Source organism: Callorhinus ursinus, unplaced genomic scaffold (genome assembly GCF_003265705.2).
Source record: "Callorhinus ursinus isolate GAN/ISIS: 27379988/994484 unplaced genomic scaffold, GSC_fseal_2.0 scaffold58, whole genome shotgun sequence".
Classification (NCBI taxonomy): domain Eukaryota; kingdom Metazoa; phylum Chordata; class Mammalia; order Carnivora; family Otariidae; genus Callorhinus; species Callorhinus ursinus.
In genome coordinates, this window is record NW_027397120.1 from 579405 (window position 1) to 599719 (window position 20315).

The 20315-nt window shown below is 53.7% G+C and overlaps 1 protein-coding gene across 1 annotated transcript in view; it reads right to left on the minus strand.

Annotated features, from left to right (window-relative positions):
* Nucleotides 1–20032, minus strand: part of KNDC1 (kinase non-catalytic C-lobe domain containing 1) — a 63212-nt gene extending 43180 nt beyond the window's left edge. The window contains 4 exon segments of the mRNA XM_073884666.1: nucleotides 136–282; nucleotides 12000–12058; nucleotides 12696–12894; nucleotides 19912–20032. Coding sequence (XP_073740767.1) covers nucleotides 136–282; nucleotides 12000–12058; nucleotides 12696–12894; nucleotides 19912–20013 — 507 coding nt within the window. The 5' untranslated portion in view covers nucleotides 20014–20032.
* Between the last annotated feature and the right edge of the window lie 283 nt (nucleotides 20033–20315).

The window sequence follows — 20315 nt, forward strand, 5'->3', positions numbered from 1 at the left end:
GACCGAGGGGAGAGCTGTTGGGCAGGAGGGTCCTGTGTGTGTGTGTGTGTGTGTGTGTGCGTGCGTGCGCGCGCGCCCAGGGCACTGGGGCTGTGGGGAGGGTCTCAGGTCTTTGCCTTGGGGGTGACTTTGTACCTCGAGGTCAGGCCGGTCCCTAGGGTCTTCTGCCTGCATCTGGCTCAGCAGCGCCTCCAGGTCTTGGCTCAGCCTGGGCTCCGGCTCGGGCTCAGTCACGTACTCAAGGGCTGCCTTTAGCGTGGCCCCCAGAGAGTAGATGTGAGCCTGTGGCACCCAAAAGACTGTCAGTGCCCTGGAGCACGGCTTCTCTCCACACGGTCTCTGCTCCTCTGGCCAGGAACACGTGTTTTTGGGGACCCCTGCTCTTGACAGTCTGTGCTGGGGCAGCCAAGGCAGTGCCTCCCCCAGCACGGTGACTGTGCTTACACTAAGGCAGGGGCCCCATGCTTGTGGGTGGGAGGTCTGCACTGGCCTTTCTGCACTGACCAGTGCCCTCCCCCCTGGCTTCCGGCTCACCCCAGCCCTGACCCAGGGTGTGCAGATGCTAGGATCCCCACCTGTGATGGCGGCCGTGTCTCTGAAGGGCAGTCTTCTCTTTTTAAATCTGCATTTCTCTAATTATGAATGAGACTGAGCATCTGTTCATTGCTATTCACGGTTCTAACTTTTCCTCTTTATGCCCATTCATGGGCTTTGCAACATCACCACGCTCTTTCCTGTTTGGGGTGCACCCCTGGCATACTGAGGATCTGACTGCCGGTCTGTGTGCCACACATATGTTCTTTCCATTTGTCACTTAGCTTTTGACGTAGTTCATGCATCTTTTGACATTCAAAAATTCTCATGTTTACTTTGTGAAATCAGATTTCTTTAGCTCCTTTTAGGAGGAACTTCCCTACCCCAAGATGATAAAAACAGCTTGCTTTTGTTTCCTCCAATATTTTTATAATTTTTACACAGCCAGCTCTAATCCATTTGAAATTTGTCAGCATGCTGGCAATCTGTAGGGATCTCGGTTTGTTTCCCTCGTAGTGGAGAGCAACCCCCGGCAGCATTTAGAAAAGGTTCCACTCTCTGCTGCTGCCCATCCTGCTGGCTCCCCTGGGACCCTGGGTTCCAGCTGGCCTCGCCTCCTCTAATGCTGGCCCATGTGTCTGTCCTGTCCAGACTGTGCTATTTTAATTATAGTAGCGTCAGAGTGTATTTTCATATCCCAAGGACAAGTTGTCCCTTTTTTTCCCTCAAAAAGTTGGATCATTTTCACATTTATCAGGTTTTAAAAAACAAATATAAGTTCTCTCATTCCCATTCACAAAACAAACCAAAAATGGTTGCAATTTTATTGTAATTGCATTGACACTGCAGAATTTGGGAAGGATCAACTTCTTACAAAATAAAATACTTAGGAAGTCACCAAGATGGGCCAACAGGATGTCCCCGGAACCTGACCCTCAACAGCAATTCAACCTCCACCCACAGCCAAGAGCACCTCCGTGGGGGCTGTGGGAGCCAGTGCCTCATGTCAAGGGACCTGGTGGGAGTCTCGCCCACCTGTGTGTCAGGTAACAGGCAGACAGACTTCTGTCCTGGCTGTGGACCCTACTGCTGGACTAGCCATGAAAAAAGGACTCAAATTAATAGACTCAGACGTGAAAGAGGAGACATTACAAGTAACACCACAGAAATACACAGGCTCTTAAGAGACTAATAAGGATAATTGCACACCAACAAATTGGATAACCTAGAAAAAAATGGGTAAATTCCTAGAAACATACAACCTATCAAGACTGAATCATGAAGAAGTAGAAAATCTGAACAGACCATGAATAGTAAGGAGACTGAATCAGTAATCAAAGACCTCGCAACAAAGAAAAGCCGAGGACCAGATGGTTTCTCTAGTGAATTCTACCAAACATTTAAAGAATTTATACTAATCCTTCTTAAATCTTTCCAGAAAATTGAAGAGGAGGGAACATTTGCGAACTCATTTAGTGAGCCTAGCATTACCCTGATACCAAAGTTAGGTAAGGAACCAAAAGAAAACTATAGAGCAATATCCCTGATGATCACAGATGTAAAAGTTCTCAATAAAACATTAGCAAACTGAATTTAACATCACATCAAAAGGATCATACACCATGGTCAAGTGGGATTTATCCCTGGGATGCAAGGGTGATCCAACAACAGCAAATCAGTCAACGTGATGACTACATTAGTAGAATGAAGGACAAAAATCATATAATCATCTCAAGAGATGCAGAAAAAGCACTGGACAAAATTCAACATCTTTCATGATAAAAACTCTCAAGAGATTGGGTATAGAAGGAATACATCTCAACATAACAAAGGCCACATATGACAAGCCTCCAGCCAACATAACACTCAATGGTGACCAGGTGAGAACTTTTCCTCTAAGATCAGAATGAGACAGGGGTGCCCACTGTCCCCTCTCCTATCCAACACAGCACTGAAAGTCCCAGCCAGAGCAATCAAGCAAGAAAAAGAAATAAAATACATCCACATCAGAAGGGAAGAAGTAAAATTGTCTCTATCTGCAGAAAATATGGTCTTACATATAGAAAATCCTAATGACTCTACCAAAACTCTGTTAGAACCAATCAATAAATTCAGTAAAGTTGCAGGACATAAGGGCAATATGAAGAAGTCAGCTATCTTTCTGTACCCTAACAATGAAATATAGGAAAAATAAGTAAAGAAAACAATCCCATTTACAATAGTATCAAAAACAAAAAATATAATTAGGAATAAATGTAACCAAGGAAGTGAAGTTTTGTACATTGAAAAGTTTAAGACTCTGGTGAAAGAAATTAAGGAAGACACAAATACATGGGAAGATATCCCGTGCTCATGGACTGGAAGAATTAGTGTTGTAGACATTTTTCCAAAGAAGACATCCAAATGGCCAACAGACACATGAAAAAGTGCTCAACATCGCTCGGCATCAGGGAAATCCAAATCGAAACCTCAATGGGATACCACCTCACACCTGTCAGAATGGCTAAAATTAACAAGTCAGGAAACGACAGATGTTGGCGGGGATGCGGAGAAAGGGGAGCCCTCCTACACTGTTGGTGGGAATGCAAGCTGGTGCAGCCACTCTGGAAAACAGTATGGAGGTTCCTCAAACAGTTGAAAATAGAGCTACCATACGATCCAGCAATTGCACTACTGGGTATTTACCCCAAAGATACAAATGTAGGGACCCGAAGGGGTACGTGCACCCTGATGTTTATAGCAGCAATGTCCACAATAGCCAAACTGTGGAAAGAGCCAAGATGTCCATCGACAGATGAATGGATAAAGAAGCAGTGGTATATATACACAATGGAATATTATGCAGCCATCAAAAGGAATGAGATCTTGCCATTTGCAACGACGTGGATGGAACTGGAGGGTGTTATGCTGAGTGAAATAAGTCAATCAGAGAAAGACATGTATCCTATGACCTCACTGATATGAGGAATTCTTAATCTCAGGAAACAAACTGAGGGTTGCTGGAGTGGTGGGGGTGGGAGGGATGGGGTGGCTGGGTGACAGACATTGGGGAGGGTATGTGCTATGGTGAGCGCTGTGAATTGTGCAAGACTGTTGAATCACAGATCTGTACTTCTGAAACAAATCATGCAACATATGTTAAGAAAAAAGAAAAAGAAGAAGATAGCAGGAGGGGAAGAATGAAGGGGAGTAAGTCAGAGGGGGAGACGAACCATGAGAGACGATGGACTCTGAAAAACAAACTGAGGGTTCTAGAGGGGAGGGGGGTGGGGGGATGGGTTATCCTGGTGATGGTATTAAAGAGGGCACGTTCTGCGTGGAGCACTGGGTGTTATGCACAAACAATGAATCATGGAACACTACATCAAAAGCTAATGATGTAATGTATGGTGATTAACATAACAATAAAAAATTATTAAAAAAAAAGAATTAGTGTTGTTACAATGTCCATACCACCCAAAGTCACCTCTAGATTGAATGCAATCCCTATCAAAATTCCTGTGGCATTTTTCACAGGAATAGAGAGAACAATCCTAAAATTCATATGGAACCACAAAAGACCCCTAAATAGCCAAAGCAATCCTGAGAAAGAAGAACAAAGCAGGAGGCACCACACATCCTGATTTCAAACTATTTCAAAGCTATAATAATGTGAAGAGATGGTACTAGAATAAAAACAGACACATAGACCAACGGAACAGAATTGAGAGCCCAGAAATAAACTAATGTCTATACAATCAACCGATATTTGACAAAGGAGCCAGTAATACTCAATGAGGAAAGGACAGTCTCTTCAATAAATGGTGTTGGGAAACCTGGAAAAGAATGAAATTGGACTATCTTACACCACTTACAAAAATTAACTCAAAATGGACAAAAGACTTAACATAAGACCCCAAACCATAACTCTCCTAGAAGAAAACATAGGAAAAAGCTCTAAGACATTAGCAGTGATATTTTGGATGTGACACCAAAAGCACAAGCAACAAAGGAAAAAACAAGTAAGTGGGAATGACATCAACTGCCAAACTCTGCACAGCAGAGGAGACAGTCAACACAATGAAAAGGCAACTTATAGAACGGGAGAAAATATTTGTAAACCATCTGTCTCAAAGGGAGTTAATATCCAAAATATATAAGGAACTCCTACAACTCAAGAGCAAAGAAACAATCTGATTAAAAAATGCGCAGAGGAACTGAACAGACATTTTCCCAAAGAAGACACCCAGATGGCCAACCAGACACAGGAAAAGATGCTCAGCATCACTCATCATCGAGGAAATACAAATCAAAACCACAATGAGATGTCACCTCACACCTGTCAGTGGCTGTTATCAAAAAGACACGAGATAATCAGTGAAAATATGAGATAATGGCGGGATGCGGAGCAACGGGAACCCTCCTCCACTGTCGGTGGGAATGCAACCTGGTGCAGCCACTCTGGAAAACAGCACGGAGGATCTTACAGATAAAAAACAGAACTACCATATTATCCAGGAATTCCACTTCTGGGTACATATCCAAAGGAAATAAAATCAGGATCTCAAAGAGATATGTGCGCTCCCATGTTCGCTGCAGCATTATTTACGAAAGCCAAGATGTGGAAGCAGCCTAAGTGTCTGTCTTTGGATGATGCAGCAAATAAATGCGGTCTAGAGACACCATGGAATATGATTCAGCCACAAGAAAGGAGGGCCCTTGAGGGCATTATGCTGCGTGAAACAAGTCTGACAGAGAAAGACAAATACCGTATGATACTACTTCTGCATGGAATCTAAAAAAGCTGAATGCTCGGGAACTGTGGAGTGGAGGTTGCCAAGGGCTGGGGGTGGAGGAGACAGGGAGATGCTGGAGAAAGGACCCAGGGCTGCAGTTATGAAATGAGTGAGCTTCTGGCATCTAATGTGTGACTCAGTGACACGGTTAGCGACGATGTATTACATGCTTCGAGGTTGTTAAGAGAGGAGATCCTAAGTGTTCTCACAACCAAAAGAAATAGCGATTGCCCGATGGAGGTGTTAACTAACACTACTAGAAGTGGGAATCATCCTGCAAAACACAAACGTATCCAATCATTAGTTTGTGCACAAACTCACACCATGTGATAGGTCAGTTACGTCTCTGAAGAGGTGGGGTGACGCTCAGGTGCAGGGACGGGTCTGTCTCTCATCTTCTTGCATCTTGTTTTCTCATCTTTAGAAAAGTGGTTCACTTTACATTTCTAGCCCTCCTGCTATATTTACTCCAGACTTTCTATAGTTATTGCTATTATAAATGAAACATTTTCCATTTCATCTCCAACAAGTAATTACCAACACAAAAAGAAGCTACTTTTTTGGGGGATGTATCTTGTTTTCAGCTGGCCTCTGAAGTCTCTCTCTTAGATTTCAGGCCCACAAGCTTGTCATCCACAGACAAGGCAATCCTGCCACCCGACCTCACACACCACTCAGTGTTGGTGCGCCACATACATGGTTGAGCCGCACTGGTGACCCCTGAACCCATCCACTCTCTCCATGCCCAAAGCTGGGTCCCTGGGACACTACCCCACCTCTCACAGAAGACATTGGAACCCCCAGCCCTGGTCTCCATGTGGAGGGCAGCCTGCCCTCCCTTCTCACACTGACCATGCCGATCACACCCCAGGTCCCCTGCCTGGGTCCCCACACAGCCAATATCCACGGCTTCCTGAAGAGGCCAAACTTAAGTCAAGCTGCTGCATGGACTCAGGGCAGATGCCTTGTTTTAGGGACCCTGCTGGCTGCTGATGCTTGGGGTGGAAGGAACGGCAAACCTTATGAGCCACCACCTGTAGGGCTCCAGTTAGGACTATGAGCTGCGCGTCTGCAGTGAGCACCGCCCTATCCCCCAATCACAGTCCTGGGAATAAAAACTGGGCTCTACACCGGCAAGGTCAGGGTATCTGCTTCTGCCCTCTACCACCTTTTATTTCCCTCCAGGAACAATGGCACCCATCTATCCAATCACCGGACTATCTAGTCATCCATCTATCTACCCACTCACACATCCATGGACCCACCCACCCACCCACACATCCATCCATCTATCCATGCATCCATCCAAGCAACTACCCACCCACCCACCCACACATCCATCCATCCATCCATCCATCCATCCATCTACCCACACATCCATCATTCCATCTTTTAGTTTGACAGTAACTCAACAAATATGCTTCTCATTGGTTGTTGGATGATATCGTTCATGGTGTGCTAGCCATGATGTATCAGCACCTTTGCCACTCAAGGCCTTTGCACATTCCCTTGGGATGTCTTGGGAAGTCCTGCCTGGTCTTGATTTGGTGAACCCTACTCACACTTTAGGTTCTAACCTGAACATCACTTTCTCAGAATGGCCTCCAGGGAATTTTGAGCTGAATGAGGACCCTGTCATCTCCTTGAAAGGCCCCATTCTCCTCTCTCAGGACCCAGTCCACTGCCCACATCAAGTCTGTCCCCTGTGAAGACCATGATCCCCATGAGGCAGGAGCCCATCTGCTCTGTTTACTGTGAGGCCTGACACACATGTCTGTGGACAAGTGACAATGGACAGTAATGGTGGGTGGTGGGTGTCGAGGTCATCCTGGCTGGGCTCCACTGGAGCCTGAACATGCTCATGGTGACCAGGTTCAGAGGAGAGTCCTGTGAGGGTCTGGGGTTTGCTTGGGGCAGGGCTTGAATGCTGGCCATGGTCATAGTTTTAGCTTTTGGAAACTAGCCCATCTCTGGGGTTTCCTGGGCAAGGGTTGGGATGTGCAGGGGATGGTCCCAGGAGGGCCAGCTTCCATGCATCTGGGGATTTGGGGAGCTGAGACATCATCCCAACAGTGGGTGGGGTGGTGGGGCAGGGTCACAAGGGGGAGTTCTGTGTGAGGACTAGAGGGCTCAGGAAAACTGCTCCCTATCTTTGTCCCCTCTGTAGGGGGGACAGTGGGCAAGGGTGTGGGCTCAGTCTCGACATGGCCAACAAGCACGACCCAACATGCTGCACCCTTGCCACTGTCCAGAGACCCAGAGGTTGGGGCCGGAGGTGGCCTGGTCGACAGCAGCAGGGGCTGCCCCTGCTGGGAGTGGCACCAAGAAGGCGCATTTGCCACTGTGGTCCTTGTGGGCAAGGGGTTGTGGCTCCAGGTTGCAGGCAGGAAAGGGCACCTGAGGAGACATAAGTCCACGTGACAGGTGCAACTATTCCTGTAGTCTCCACAATGCAGCACTTCGGGGGGTCCTCACAGCCCCTGGACCAGACACTGGAATGAAGCTCATCCAAGAGCAGAACAGAGACCCTGGAATCACAGGCCTGATGGGGGATGCATGCAAACACTGGGCCCAAGGTGGCAGTGCACACCGGCAGGCCCTTTTCATGCGTCAGGTAAGAAGGACTTGCTTGCTCTGTGGGTGGAAAACCAGAGAAAATCACCTATCACCCACTGGGAATTAAGGCAACTCAGAAAACAAAACTTTATCGTAGGACAATTCCAGAGATGTGAAGAATTAAAGACTTGGGAGCCCCCATCTGCTGCTGTGGACGGGCTGGAGTGTGGACCCCGTCATGGCCCCGCCTGGCCCCGTGCCCTGCAGGGTGCTGGCATGCTCTGCTTCCTGATCTGGATGCTGGATTAGGGGTGCTCAGTCTGTGAAAGCTCGTCTAGCTGCATGCTTGTGACATGTGCGTGTCTTGGTATGTGTATCAGATCTCATTAAAAAGTCAGGAAAAACTCAACCCATTCTTGTTGCTAAACAACTCAGGCTAAGAAGAAACCCCAGTGGGAATAAAAGAAATGCTTAGAGGGAGAGGGGACTGCAATGCTACGTGGCGAAACTCACAGGGCGCAGCAAAACCCGTGTTTCGAGGGAAATTCACGGCCTTGGATATAAATGTTCACGTTACAAAGGAAGAAAGAATGAAGACAGGGAAGCCGAGGCTCCGATTCACAGTAGAACAGTAGAGAAGGAGCGCCTGCCACACTCAAAACAAGGAAAAGAAAATGAAAAGTACCAGCAGAATCAGTGGGAAAAGAAAACAAAGACACATCAGGAAAGATCATGTGGTACGAAGTGGGGTCTTTGAAAAAACTAACCAAATAAATACCCACTGGTGAGACTGACAAGTGAAGGAAAGAGAATTTAAGTCCCCTGATGTCCCACAGACAGTGCAGTGACCAACAAGGGACGCCGCAACCAACTGCCAACAACTGAAAAAAAAAGTAAAAATGGATAAACTTCAGAAATATATAGTTTACCAGAGAGCTTTCAATGAGAAATACAAAACAGATTGATCCTGTAACTATTAAAACTTGAGCAGCAAAGAAAAGATTTCCCTCGAAGGAGACAGGTGTTCTGATGAGTAAGTGTGACCGGACCTTGGGCATGGAGCACCCCGTTGTTACATAAACTCTCACGGGCAGAGGAAGGGGCGCCCGCACAGCCTGGGATGGTCCTGCCCCTGACATGGTCAGAAACAGCACAAAACGCCAAGGTAGTCATCTGTAGATCGAACGTGACAGTGTATTAAAAAGATAAGACACCTGGCCACTTTAGGTTTTCTAAGCAAGAAGGACTGAATTAACATTAGAAAATAAGTACGTAAATCTTAAACATCTTAATGGTCATTTCAAAGGATGCAGAAGCACTTTCACAAAACCCAAGGTACGTTCACGGTAGAGCATGATGACTGGCTCAGAGCCTTGTGTAGCACATACCGTCCTAGCTGAGGGCGAGGAGAGAAACATTGCTTTCAGAGCCCATGTCCCCAAGCAGGAGGTGCGTTGGCCACACCACGCGGCTGGTGACGTGAGCGGCTTTGTGACACACAGCAAGACAAGCAGTGGAAATGTGACGCAAAACCTTCGCCCGGGCTGGTGATCTGGTCAGTTAGAGAGAAAAACTAAATAACCTGTAAGTTATGGGAAATAACAAAAGAATTCAGCACTATGGCTGGACAGAAGATTAAGATATTAAAGTGAATTGTGTTCTGTAGACCAGCAACAAACAAGCAGAAAAATGCAATCACAAAGATGACCTCCAAGTTAGAATGTAAGCAGAAAATACCAAATTCCTGAGAATCAACTAATAAAGGGTAACCCTCCTACAGTAAACAGTACTCAATGTTACTGAGGTGTTGACTAAGTGAGGAGGTAAAAGGGTTTATGCAGAAGACCCTATATTATAAAGATTGCCTCCTCCTCAAAGGGATCGATAGATTCAGTGCCATTCTAGTCAAAATGCCAACAGCTTTTCATGGAACCGGATAACTCATTCTAACACTTATGTGTAAGAACAGAGGGCCAAGAAGAGTGAGGGCACTTCTGAGGAAGGACAGGAGCGGGCGTCCTCCCCGAGAGGCCAGGGCCACCCTGCTGCTGGGCCTGCTGTGTGTGCGCCTGGGGCCAGCACCCGTGGGAATGGGGATCCACACGGAAAGGGAGGAAACCCGGTCCTTACCTCACACTACCGAGGAGAGTCATCTTTAGGCAGTTTGAATGTGAAGAACAAAAGTTTTAAATTCCTAGTAGAAGATATCAGCAAACCTCCATTAGACTTTGGAGTTGGGAAGGTCTCTTAAGGTACAAAAAATACTAAGAAAACATGAGTAAACCTGACTCCGTTAAACTGGAGAGACCTCCTCCCTCGTAGGAGGCCCTTGAGTGGCCCTCCTGACCCTCAGCACGCCAGAGCAACGCTCTCATTCCAGCCGAGTGGACCCCGGACCTTCCAGAGGCTCTGCCCCAGGGACACCCCAACGGGACCTCACCAAGGGCGGAGCTGCCTTGAAAACCAGCTGGCTTCCATGGAGCCCCACATTAAAGGGTGGACAGATACTTGAAACAGCCCTACTCTTTTCACTGTGTTTTTGGGGAAAATACTGTTATTTTTCATAAAAATATGTTGTGTGTGTTAACATGCAACAGCTTATTATTGCTTTTAAATGAACTCATAGGTAAGCATTTCGCAGGTGTCTCAGTTTAATCTATAACACACTGGTAGGCGTAACCTGCACCACGGACAGCTCTCTGACTACTCATTTTCAGGAGACTGAAGGGTCCTGAGAACCGCTCGCTGTCTTACGGACAGCGTGAAGACACATGGCAGAGGAGACATTGCCATCCTGACAAAATGGGTGGAAATATATGAAGAAAAGCATAACAACTGCATGGAAAACGGGCCTTCTCAGCCACGTGGAGCTGGGGGTCTGTGGCACCTGCTGGCAGGACCGTGCTCTGGTGCAGCCACCGTTGGAGACCGTGGAACACCGCCTGTCCTGCTGTGTGGCTGTCCCATGGCCGGGTCCACACACGGGAGGAGCTCCTGCCCAGATCCACCAAGGGTGTGCAGGGCGGCACCAATGCTCCCATGAGCCTTGGGCTACACGTGACCTCCTACTGGGTTCAGGCGCATCGTCCAGAAACACGTAAGAGAAAGTTCCAGAAGATAACGTGTAGGGACACTCTTCTTCAGATGTGAAAACCAACACACACCAAACAACACTGCTTTTAGGAACAGCCCGGTGGCACGGAGGCGGGCGGCACTGGGAGGATGTTCGTTATTCCAGGGCTTAATTTCACGTCAGTTCTGGTGCTAAACATGCAGGTAAACTAAGGAAGTCTGTGCACGGACCAGGGCTGGGAGCTGCCCCAAGCCAAAGACCACCCGGGCTCTGGTTCTGGCCCCCGAACTCTAGGGAATCAGAGACCCAATCCACCAGTGGTCCAGGGCCCTGTGGTGCCACCGGAGCGTGGACGAGGGCCTCTCAGAGCAAGGGGCTGGATGCTAGTTTAAGGTAAAGTAAAATAGAGCAGAGGGGGAGCCAATCCCCAAACTCTTATTTTGGGGTTAAAATTTAACCTAATGTCACTAAGCTAATAGGTTTTCCCTGAAATTTTTGAATTTGTAATTACTCGTTAACGATTGATTTTTCTCCGCCCATCTCAGATTGCAGGCTCCACGGAGGTGGGAGCTGTGAACGGCGATCCGGGGGAGCCCAGCGCGGCGCTCAGGGGAGAGGTGGGCCGGGCGGGGTCCTCCAGCCCATTCTTGGTGCCCCCCAGCCATGCTCCCTGGCATGCACACAGGGGTGCCCGGGGGGTGGTGACCTGAGCCCAGAGCAAGGTAGCGTGGCTGCCTTGGGCTATCGCCCACAGGCCACGTGTCTCTGCCGGGTGCTGCCATCCCGCCGCCACGCTCTTGCCCTCGGAGACGCTGCGCTTCCCCACCAGCCACCACCAGCAACTTCAGGCCCTTTTAACATGTAAAATACAGTGACGTTCACACTCGGGAAACATACTCGACAACTATAATGACAAGCACGCGTCCACACACCAAGCGGCCACTGGAGCTGACGGTGCTGCCGGGGACCCTGAGTCTGACAAAGGTGGGGGTGCCCCGAAGGCAGGCCCCCGAGCCCAGCCTGTGCCCTGCACGTGGGTGCCCCCGCCTGCTGCCACCCACCTCGAAGGTGTTCCCGGTCACATCGAACTCGGGGGGCACAAAGGCGCCCTCGGGGTCATCTGGGGAAGGAAAAGAGAAGGCCTCTGATCACACACGCACAAGGCCCAAAGGTGAGGAGGAAGCCCGCCAGCCAGGCGGGCAGGAGCTGTGGCCTCCCGCTCCCCAGGGGCCCCTTCCTGCCCCCACCCCCTTCCGTCCTGGCGTCCCCGGGGGACCGGGTCAGAGGAAACAGTGCTTGAACAGGAAGACCTCGTTCTTCACGGGAAGCCCGGGGAAGCCGTCCAAGGAGGAAGGAGAAGGGTTTTCCCGGCCTTCCAGAGAAGGGGACTGAAGGCACAGGTTGGGGAAAGTCGGGCCGTCTCTGGCCCTCCCTGGAGCAGGGGAGGGGCTGCGGGAACCCTGGAGGCTGGGCAGGCAGCGGAGGCCTCCTGCGCTGGCCACCACGCCCTCGGCCTCACGGCCCACAACCATTCACTGCGGGCCGGCGGCTCCAGGGCTGGCGGGCCCCACACGGGTCCCCTGCAGGAGCCGTGACACAGCCTGCGGGAGCCTCCCACCTCCTTCTCCCTCAGCAGTTCTTGGGGCTGGAGATCCCACCAGGGCAGCCGCTGCGATCGGGGGGCCTGGGGCGGGACCCTGTGTCCACCTTCGACCCAAAGGCACCTTTTGCCACCCCTGCCGCCGCCCTAGGCTCACCGCTGAGCTGCTCCATGAAGCACACGTTCCCGCTGGTGTTGAACGCCAGAGTGTCCGGCGTGATGCACAGGGTCTGGAAGATGGCCGCGTGGGCGACGCTCCTCATGGACAGGCTGCACTCCAGGCACACGGCCCACGCCTCCTGCTCGCTGAGGCCACTGTCCCGCAGCGACAGGATGTCGGCCAGGGACACGTTCTCCTGCCAAGACAGGCCACAGCTGAAGCAGGTGTGGGGACAGACCCGGGCCACAGCAGGCCTTCCTCCCCGGGAAAGGCCTGGCGCCATGGCATCGAAACTGACTCGAGGGAAGCAGACAACGCGTGGCGGTGTTTCACTTTACGTCAGAAACGGGGTTGTGGGCAAGGCTTTAAAAAAACCACCCAGCAAGTCACCCGCCCCACAGTCCCCTGGATGCCAGAAGCCACAGAGCATTTGGCAGAATGACCAGCGTGCTATTAGGAGCAGGTGTTGGCCCCGGGGGCCGGGACCTGGTTCTTTGTCCCAGAAATCACGGCCTCCCACAGCCCCCGGGGCCAGCCGGGTTCCCCGCACCCCAACCCCCCCGGCTCACACACGTGGCTCAGTGGGCATGCTGACGGCCTTCACTTTTTTAGGTCATACACAGATGAGCAAGGTGTAGGCACTGGTGGAGATGAGTCAGTATGTACAGAAGCACCGTGGTGCCCGCAACAGAGCAAATGTGGTGTGAGCGTACCACGGGACCACGTGACACACGGTAACGCCGGACATGATGGCAGAGCCGCGGCCCAGACCTGAGCTCCGGGCAGTGCACACAGAGGACCCGGAGTCACTGTGGTCCCTCCTGCACAGCCCGATCCCAGACCTCCCCGTGCTGGGCTCCCCCTTGGGATCTGACCAAGCTCTGTGGTGACTGTGTCACCAACACGCACACATGCACCTGACACCCACACCCTGGTGCATCGTTGTGCGTGCACACACCTCCCCTGTGCATGCACACATCCTGGCACACACGTGTACTCACACACATGACTCTCACACGGTCACAGAGGCCTGAACTCACACATGTCCACACTCCACACACACTGGTACAACGGGTTCATGCACCCTCCGTGGTCGAGCCACACAACCCACACAACCCACACACACACTCACTACCCACACTTTCACTTAAATGCACAGTTGTGCCATCCCACCCTCACACACACCCCCTACTGACTCATACACACTCCCACGTGTGTTCACACATATACGCCCATACGCTCACGCACACATGTGCCCGAGTTTGTGCACACACACATTCCCACACATCAGACCCCTTGGATCTCCAGCCCCTAAGCTGGCCTGCTGTTCGACGCCCTAGTCACCTCTCTGTGTCTGTGCTCCACAGGCCCGCACGGGGGGAGCCGGAGCCTGGAGGGAGCACGCAGGTGGGGTCAGGAGAGGGGCTGGGGAGCAGGGGGAGCAGGGGAGATGGTGCAGAAGACTGAGCTCCCTCCTGCCTCCAGCCTCAGCCGCCCCACCCCTCCCAGCACACAGGACTGTTCTGCGAGTGCGGCCAAGCTGTCTGGTCATGAAAAGTCTCCTAGCTCCTGCCCTCGAATTTACCCCACCTGCATTGCAAGGGTTACCCACAACTGCAGGCAAAGGGGACAAGGAGCGGAAGGAAGGAAGGAAAGAGCGAGCGAGAGAGAGAAAATAAATCAGGGAGTGGCTCCCGTGGGCATCTTGCTAAGCCTCTGGGCTCAGCAGGGTGGGGTATTGGGAGGGGGACCCCGGGACTGGACCTGCACATCACCCCCAGGCCCTTCTAGCTCTTTCTGTGGGGTAGATGGGTGAGGGAAGCACAGCCCTTTGGAAGCTGTTTCAGGAAGAAGGGGCCATGGGGTTCATGCAGATGCAAGAGCAGAGGGCCGCCAACCAGCTTCCAGAAATATGTGCACCCCTGTGGGGAAGGTAGGTGGTCTGGGAGTTTTAAAGCGGATGAGACTGGGGTGTGGAGGGGGCTAGCAAACCCGGAAATCTCAATGTCCCCATCTCCCTGCCGTGTTCCCGAGGGTCACGGATAAAAGGTCTTTCTGATTTGGCTCAATCTAGGGGTTGCTGTGCACCACCCTGGGACTCCCCAGGACGTGCCTGTGGGGCCCATTAAAGGGGCGTGTCTTGGCAGTGCGTGCATGCACACACACGTGCACACACGCGCACACAGGCACATGGTAATAAACAACCCAGAGACCCTGTGGTTTTGTGCTATTTAGGAAAAGAAAGCTAGCCCACACTGTGAGTCTGAGCCAGCTTCCACTGCAGGGGCCTTGTTGACGCCCTGCTGGTGGCCGCCTCCCCCGGCCGCATGCGCCCGCTCACGCAGCTGTGGCCCCAGGTCCTGGAGGTTGTCTGTGGTTATGATCAGCCGTCCACCTGTGAACTCTCTGTCCATGACCTGGGTCTGGCACCTGCTGCCCCTCTGTGGGAGTTCCCCAAGAGAAGGGAGCCCAGGCCAGGGGTGCCCACAGGGCATCTCACAGGGCATGGCTTCCTGTTCAAGGCCCCTCCCCACCGCCCTGTCCAGTGGAAGATGCCCTGTGTGGGGGAGCCCCAGTGCCTATTCATGGTGGGAGCATCTAAATGGGGGGACTGTCTGCATGACTTCATAGAGCGAATCTGTGGGTCCTGAGTCATTGCTTCCGGCGCATGCCTGCAGCCCCAGTTCACGGACAAGACGCTCTCAGCCCCTCTGAAACCCAGCTGTTCTGCCGGGAAGGCAGGATTCAGCTGGCAGGGTTCCAGGACAGAGCTGAGGTTTGCTGCTGGCTCTCCTGGCACACCAAGGTTGGGGGGAGTCTCACCAAGTGCTGGGGGACCCTGAACCACGGACCCCATGGTCACCTGTCCTCTGCGACCTGATACCCACCCTTCCAGTTCACCCTGGCTGGAGGAATGACCCTCCCTTGCCTGAAGCCGTGGCCCAAGGAGGGCGGACGGGACGAGACTTGGCTAGTGAACCAGCAGGAACAAGGATGAGAGACTGGGAAGCCTGTACCTGCTGCTCAGACTTCCTCAGTCCATCTCCACCAGAATCCCAGGGGACACCCCGACAGACTGGAGCCATGAGGACATATCCAGAATCCCAGGGACACCCCCACCCCCCTGGGCCACCCCAACAGACGGGAGCCACGTGGGCATCCTGCATGTTGGTGCTCATCTCCAGGATGCTGGGGCTCTGAGCCTTGCTGCCAGGCCGGCCCTGCATGGCCCGGGGACACCACAGGGTCTGCGCAGGATGGACAAGAGCATCACTGGCTGAGGCAGACATTTCAGAAGGAGGTAACATGCTATGAATAGTAAAGCCGGCCCCAGCGCCCACTGACGCCTGTCTGTAGCCCTACCTCTGGGTCACCCACACGCCCAGCACCCGAGAGGGCCCATTGGCAGGCCGGAGGCATCATGACTTCCCACACGGCAGCTGTCCCTGCCACTGCCAACGCGGCCTGACCTTGTCACTGCTGGGCAGCCTCTGGTGGTTCTACCTCCCGAGTACCAACCTAGCCTTCTGTGCGGGGCCCTGGGACCCCACCGCTCTCCGTTCCCCGGAAAGGCGCTGCCTGGGTGGGATGTGGGGTACGCCTGAGGGTGAGGGTCACCTAAGTCATGGTCCTTGCAGGACAGGAAGGAGCTGTCCTTCCATAGGGATCCTGCAGGCGCAAGCTCTACCCTGCGCAGGCTGGGAGGAAGGGCACCCCTCAGAGCGGGCGGCTCCCCAGGGCAGCCCCTCATCAGCCAGTCTCTGGGTCTCAGAGGGCAGGGCTGGCTCCCCACCGGAGGACCCTCGTCCAGTTATGGCAAAAGGTGCCCAGCCAGGAGATTCTGTGCCTTGAAGACACCCCGCAGCCCTCCTTCAGAGACAGTGTGTGAGCCAGGGTTACACGGGGACCCACGGGGACCCATGGATCACTCTTGCAGATTTCAAATGTACTCTTAGATATTAATGTTTTCAACCTTGGAGCATTCTAATAGGAACTGCCAACCTGAAACCCAGATTACTGCTGAGAACAGTTGTCGACAATCTCCAGGCCCGCCGGCAGGTTCCTTCAACCTGCCAGACCCCCAGGCCCGGGAGGCTCTGCAGAGTACCTTGTTGGGGGTCTTCCCCCCGGCCCTAAAGTGCCCCCCTCCAACTCATAACTATTGCCCACCACGAAGCTCTCCTTGGCTTCCCAGTTGTCTGCGGCTCAGTGCTGTTTGGGTAGCAGCCTCACATGGACCCAGCAGGGCTCAGTGGGAGTATCTGCTTCCTCACAGGGCACCCCTGAGCCGTGGGCTACTCTCGGCGGCAACACGGACCCCACCCACCTCACAAATCCCTGGGTCAAGCCCAGCACCCAGTCCACAAATGCCGGGGAGGTGCTCTCTGAATGTGAAAGGGATGAGAAGCCTCCTTAAAACTCAGGAGAGTCTAGGGACCAGGAGACACACTGCCCCCAGGCCCAAACCGGTTGCACCGTCTTCATCTCCAAGCCTGCCCCTGTCCTTGGGTGGCACCACTGGCCTCCGGAAGGCCCGGCATCCAGCCCTCCTGCAGCCACTGCTATTCCTGATCCCTCATCCATGTCCTTTGCTGGTACCAGGGCAGCCTCATCACCTGCAGGAAGCCAGAGACTGGGCTGGGTGACAACCTCCAGGACCTGGGGCCCACTCACCACCTGCCCCGGGGGGGTTTCCGGCTAAGAGACTTCTCGGGGCACGCACCCAGAGTGAAGCTGCTGGGACACAGGGAGCGGCCATCTTCCATGTCACTATCAGATGCCAAGCTGCTTTCCAGAGAGGTTGTTCCATGCACACTCACTCCGGCAAGGGGGTGTCCGGTGCCACGCCAGTCCCTGCCGACTTGGCCACTGCCCAGTTTTTATTCTTGCCAAGTGGCACTTGTGGAGAGGCCCTCACGGTGGGTGTCTTCTGCATTCCTTGATGATAATGACGTTGAGCATTTTTCATGTTTATTGGCCACCTGGATTTTCTCCAGGGTTACAACCAGAGAAACATTCCAAGGGCCTCCTGGGCAGGGTGGATAGGGTCCTGTGCCTTGACCTTGCTGTACAGGCTGTTGTTATGATCAGCTGTCAAACTGTGAACTCCGCTGTCCATGTCCTGGGTCTGGCACCCGCTGTCCCTCGGCGGGAGCTGCCCTGTGTCTTCTCCGGCCTGGCTCTCTCCAGGGGTTGCATCAGCATGGCCCACCCTGGCTGATGATGCAGCCTGGCTCCCCCCTCATCTAACACAGGATGGCTTTTCAGAGGCAACCTGACTCTATAATGCTGTAGCAGACACAGCCGCGTGTCTCTGATGGAGATTTAAAACCTTCAACGCCAACTGAGTGTGTGCAGGAAGCATAAAGTCTGGACCAGGGGTGTTTGCAGGTCCAGGACATCGGTCTGGCTCCAAGGCTCAAGCCTGGACAGGCTTCCTGTTTTATGGGAGCATATACCCAAAGACAGTGTCTCTGTCTCCCAGAAAAGGTGGAGAAGTACGAAGGGCCCATCTGCGCTTTCCCAGTGGACACTGCTAATGCAGTGGCATCCCACTTCCCCTGGAGGCCTTGGTCATGGGACGATGGAAACCCCCAGCCCTGTGCACTGTGCACAGCTGGGGGGTTGCTCCGACCCAGAGGGGCATGAGGGAACCCCACCCAGAGAAGGCGCCAGTGCACACAGTGCCCCTACACTCCTGTGTGGGGCAGGGATCCAGCTTTGGGTCTGAGTCCCGGCCCTGCTGTTCTGTTTATTTGGCACCAGCCACTGACTCTGCACGGGGCACAAAGGAGGCCCTCAAAGTGTGGGGTGGCTGACACAAGGTTCTGTATGAAGAACCACGTTCTATGTCTGCTTTGGATGGTGATTTTGGAGGTGAGTCTTCTAACGGATACGCTGAAATGTGTCCTCTGGGGGCATACTCTGATGGATGTGAGCTGGGTGCGCTCTTTCATTTTCCATCAAAGCCATGGAGATGCCCAAAGTCTTATTCATTCTCTTGCTTCTCCTCTCTGCAGCCTTGCCTCTCACCAAATCCAGGCCACCAGGGCGGTGGGGGGGGCGGGGGGGGGGGGGGGGCAACACCGGTCCTCAGGTACAGCCTCAGTGGCTCTCGGCTGGCCAGCCCCTGGCTTCCTATGGCAGACTCTGCTGCCCAAGATGGTACTTCCACAGCACGAACTCTGTCCTTATAGCCAGCTCTCCCCCAAAACCGGGGGGGGGCAGAGGTGGAAGACCCTGGCGACTGCAGCTGTGGCCCCTATGAACCCCCTGACATACTCCAGGAGGATGGTGGCCGTGCCTAACTCTTGGCCACCAGCCTTGCCCAGGTGGGTATCGGAGGGTCTTCATCAGCACCATGTTGGTTACAGCCCATCCCATGAATGGCTGCATGATGCCAGCATTCCTCAGCTGTGAGCACAGAAGCCCGGAGACTGGGGCATTTGCCTGCTGGAGGCTTGGAAGGTTCTTCATCCACCCAGACCCCATAGCTTTGGGTTTTCCTGGGAGTGGCTGCATCCTCTGGGGGTCACCTATCACCATGGAGGGACCTGACTTGTTCATTTGACCCCAAGCCACAGCCTGTGGGGTGTGCTAGGGAAGCCAGAGTTGCAGGCAAATTGGTTCTGTGGGCACCTGTCCACTGAATGACCAGAAGCTCCATGTGATGGAGACTGCTGGTCCCTCTGAGCCTTGGGTAGGGGGATGCCTCAGGACTCAGGATCCTGAGTGGAGGCCCCTGTTGTCCTCTGTGTGCAGGAAGCAGCCCTCTGTTCTGGGGGGCTTCCCAGACCTCCACCCCAGCTCCTGAACGTGCTGGCCAGATTGGGCTCTGCTGGCTGGTGCCTCCGGCTGACCTCCTCGGGTACGGGCAAGGAGGAAAACAGCGATCCGCCTCCTTCCCCTCCTCCCCCTCACGATGCCCCAAACCACGCTCATCCATCCAACATTTATAGTCAGGAGCCCCCCAGCCCCCCACCCCACAGGGCACCAACTTCTTCAGGGACCACCCATCCACTGCTGTCCCATGTGGCATTCCAGGGGGCCTGTCCTCTCTGAGCGAAAATGCTAAAGGACGGTGGGGGGTTGCTGAGAGCGGCTGCCAAGACCTGGGCCAGGGGCAGGACACCTGGGGGGCGGGGGCATCTTCCCCTGGACGCTCCCTATAAGGTGGGGGAAGGCAGGACCCACCGCGGGCGCCGGGGCTCACCTCATCCTCCGGCAGAGTGGGGAGCGGCTGGAAGTCGTAGCCCGCCAGGTCCTTGCCATCCTCCTCGTACAAATCCGCGGTGGCCGTGTCCATGGCCTGCATCCTGCTGGCGCGCCGGCGGCGCCTCGGACTGGCCAGCGCCGGGGGCCTCGCGCTCCGGCCGGCGCCCCTGCCCGCCGCGCCCGCCGGGCCTCGGCCTTCCCGCGGGCCCTGCGCCCGGCTCCGCGCGCCGCTCGGGCTCCGGCTCGGGCTCGGGTTCGGCTCCGGCTCGGGCTCGGCTCCGGCTCGGGCTCCCGCTCCGCGCGCCGCTCAGGCTCGGGCTCGGGTTTGGGCTCCGGCTCCGGCTACGCGCGCCCGGCCGCCATGGCAACGCGCCCGCCCCCCCGCGGCCCCGCCCTCGGCGT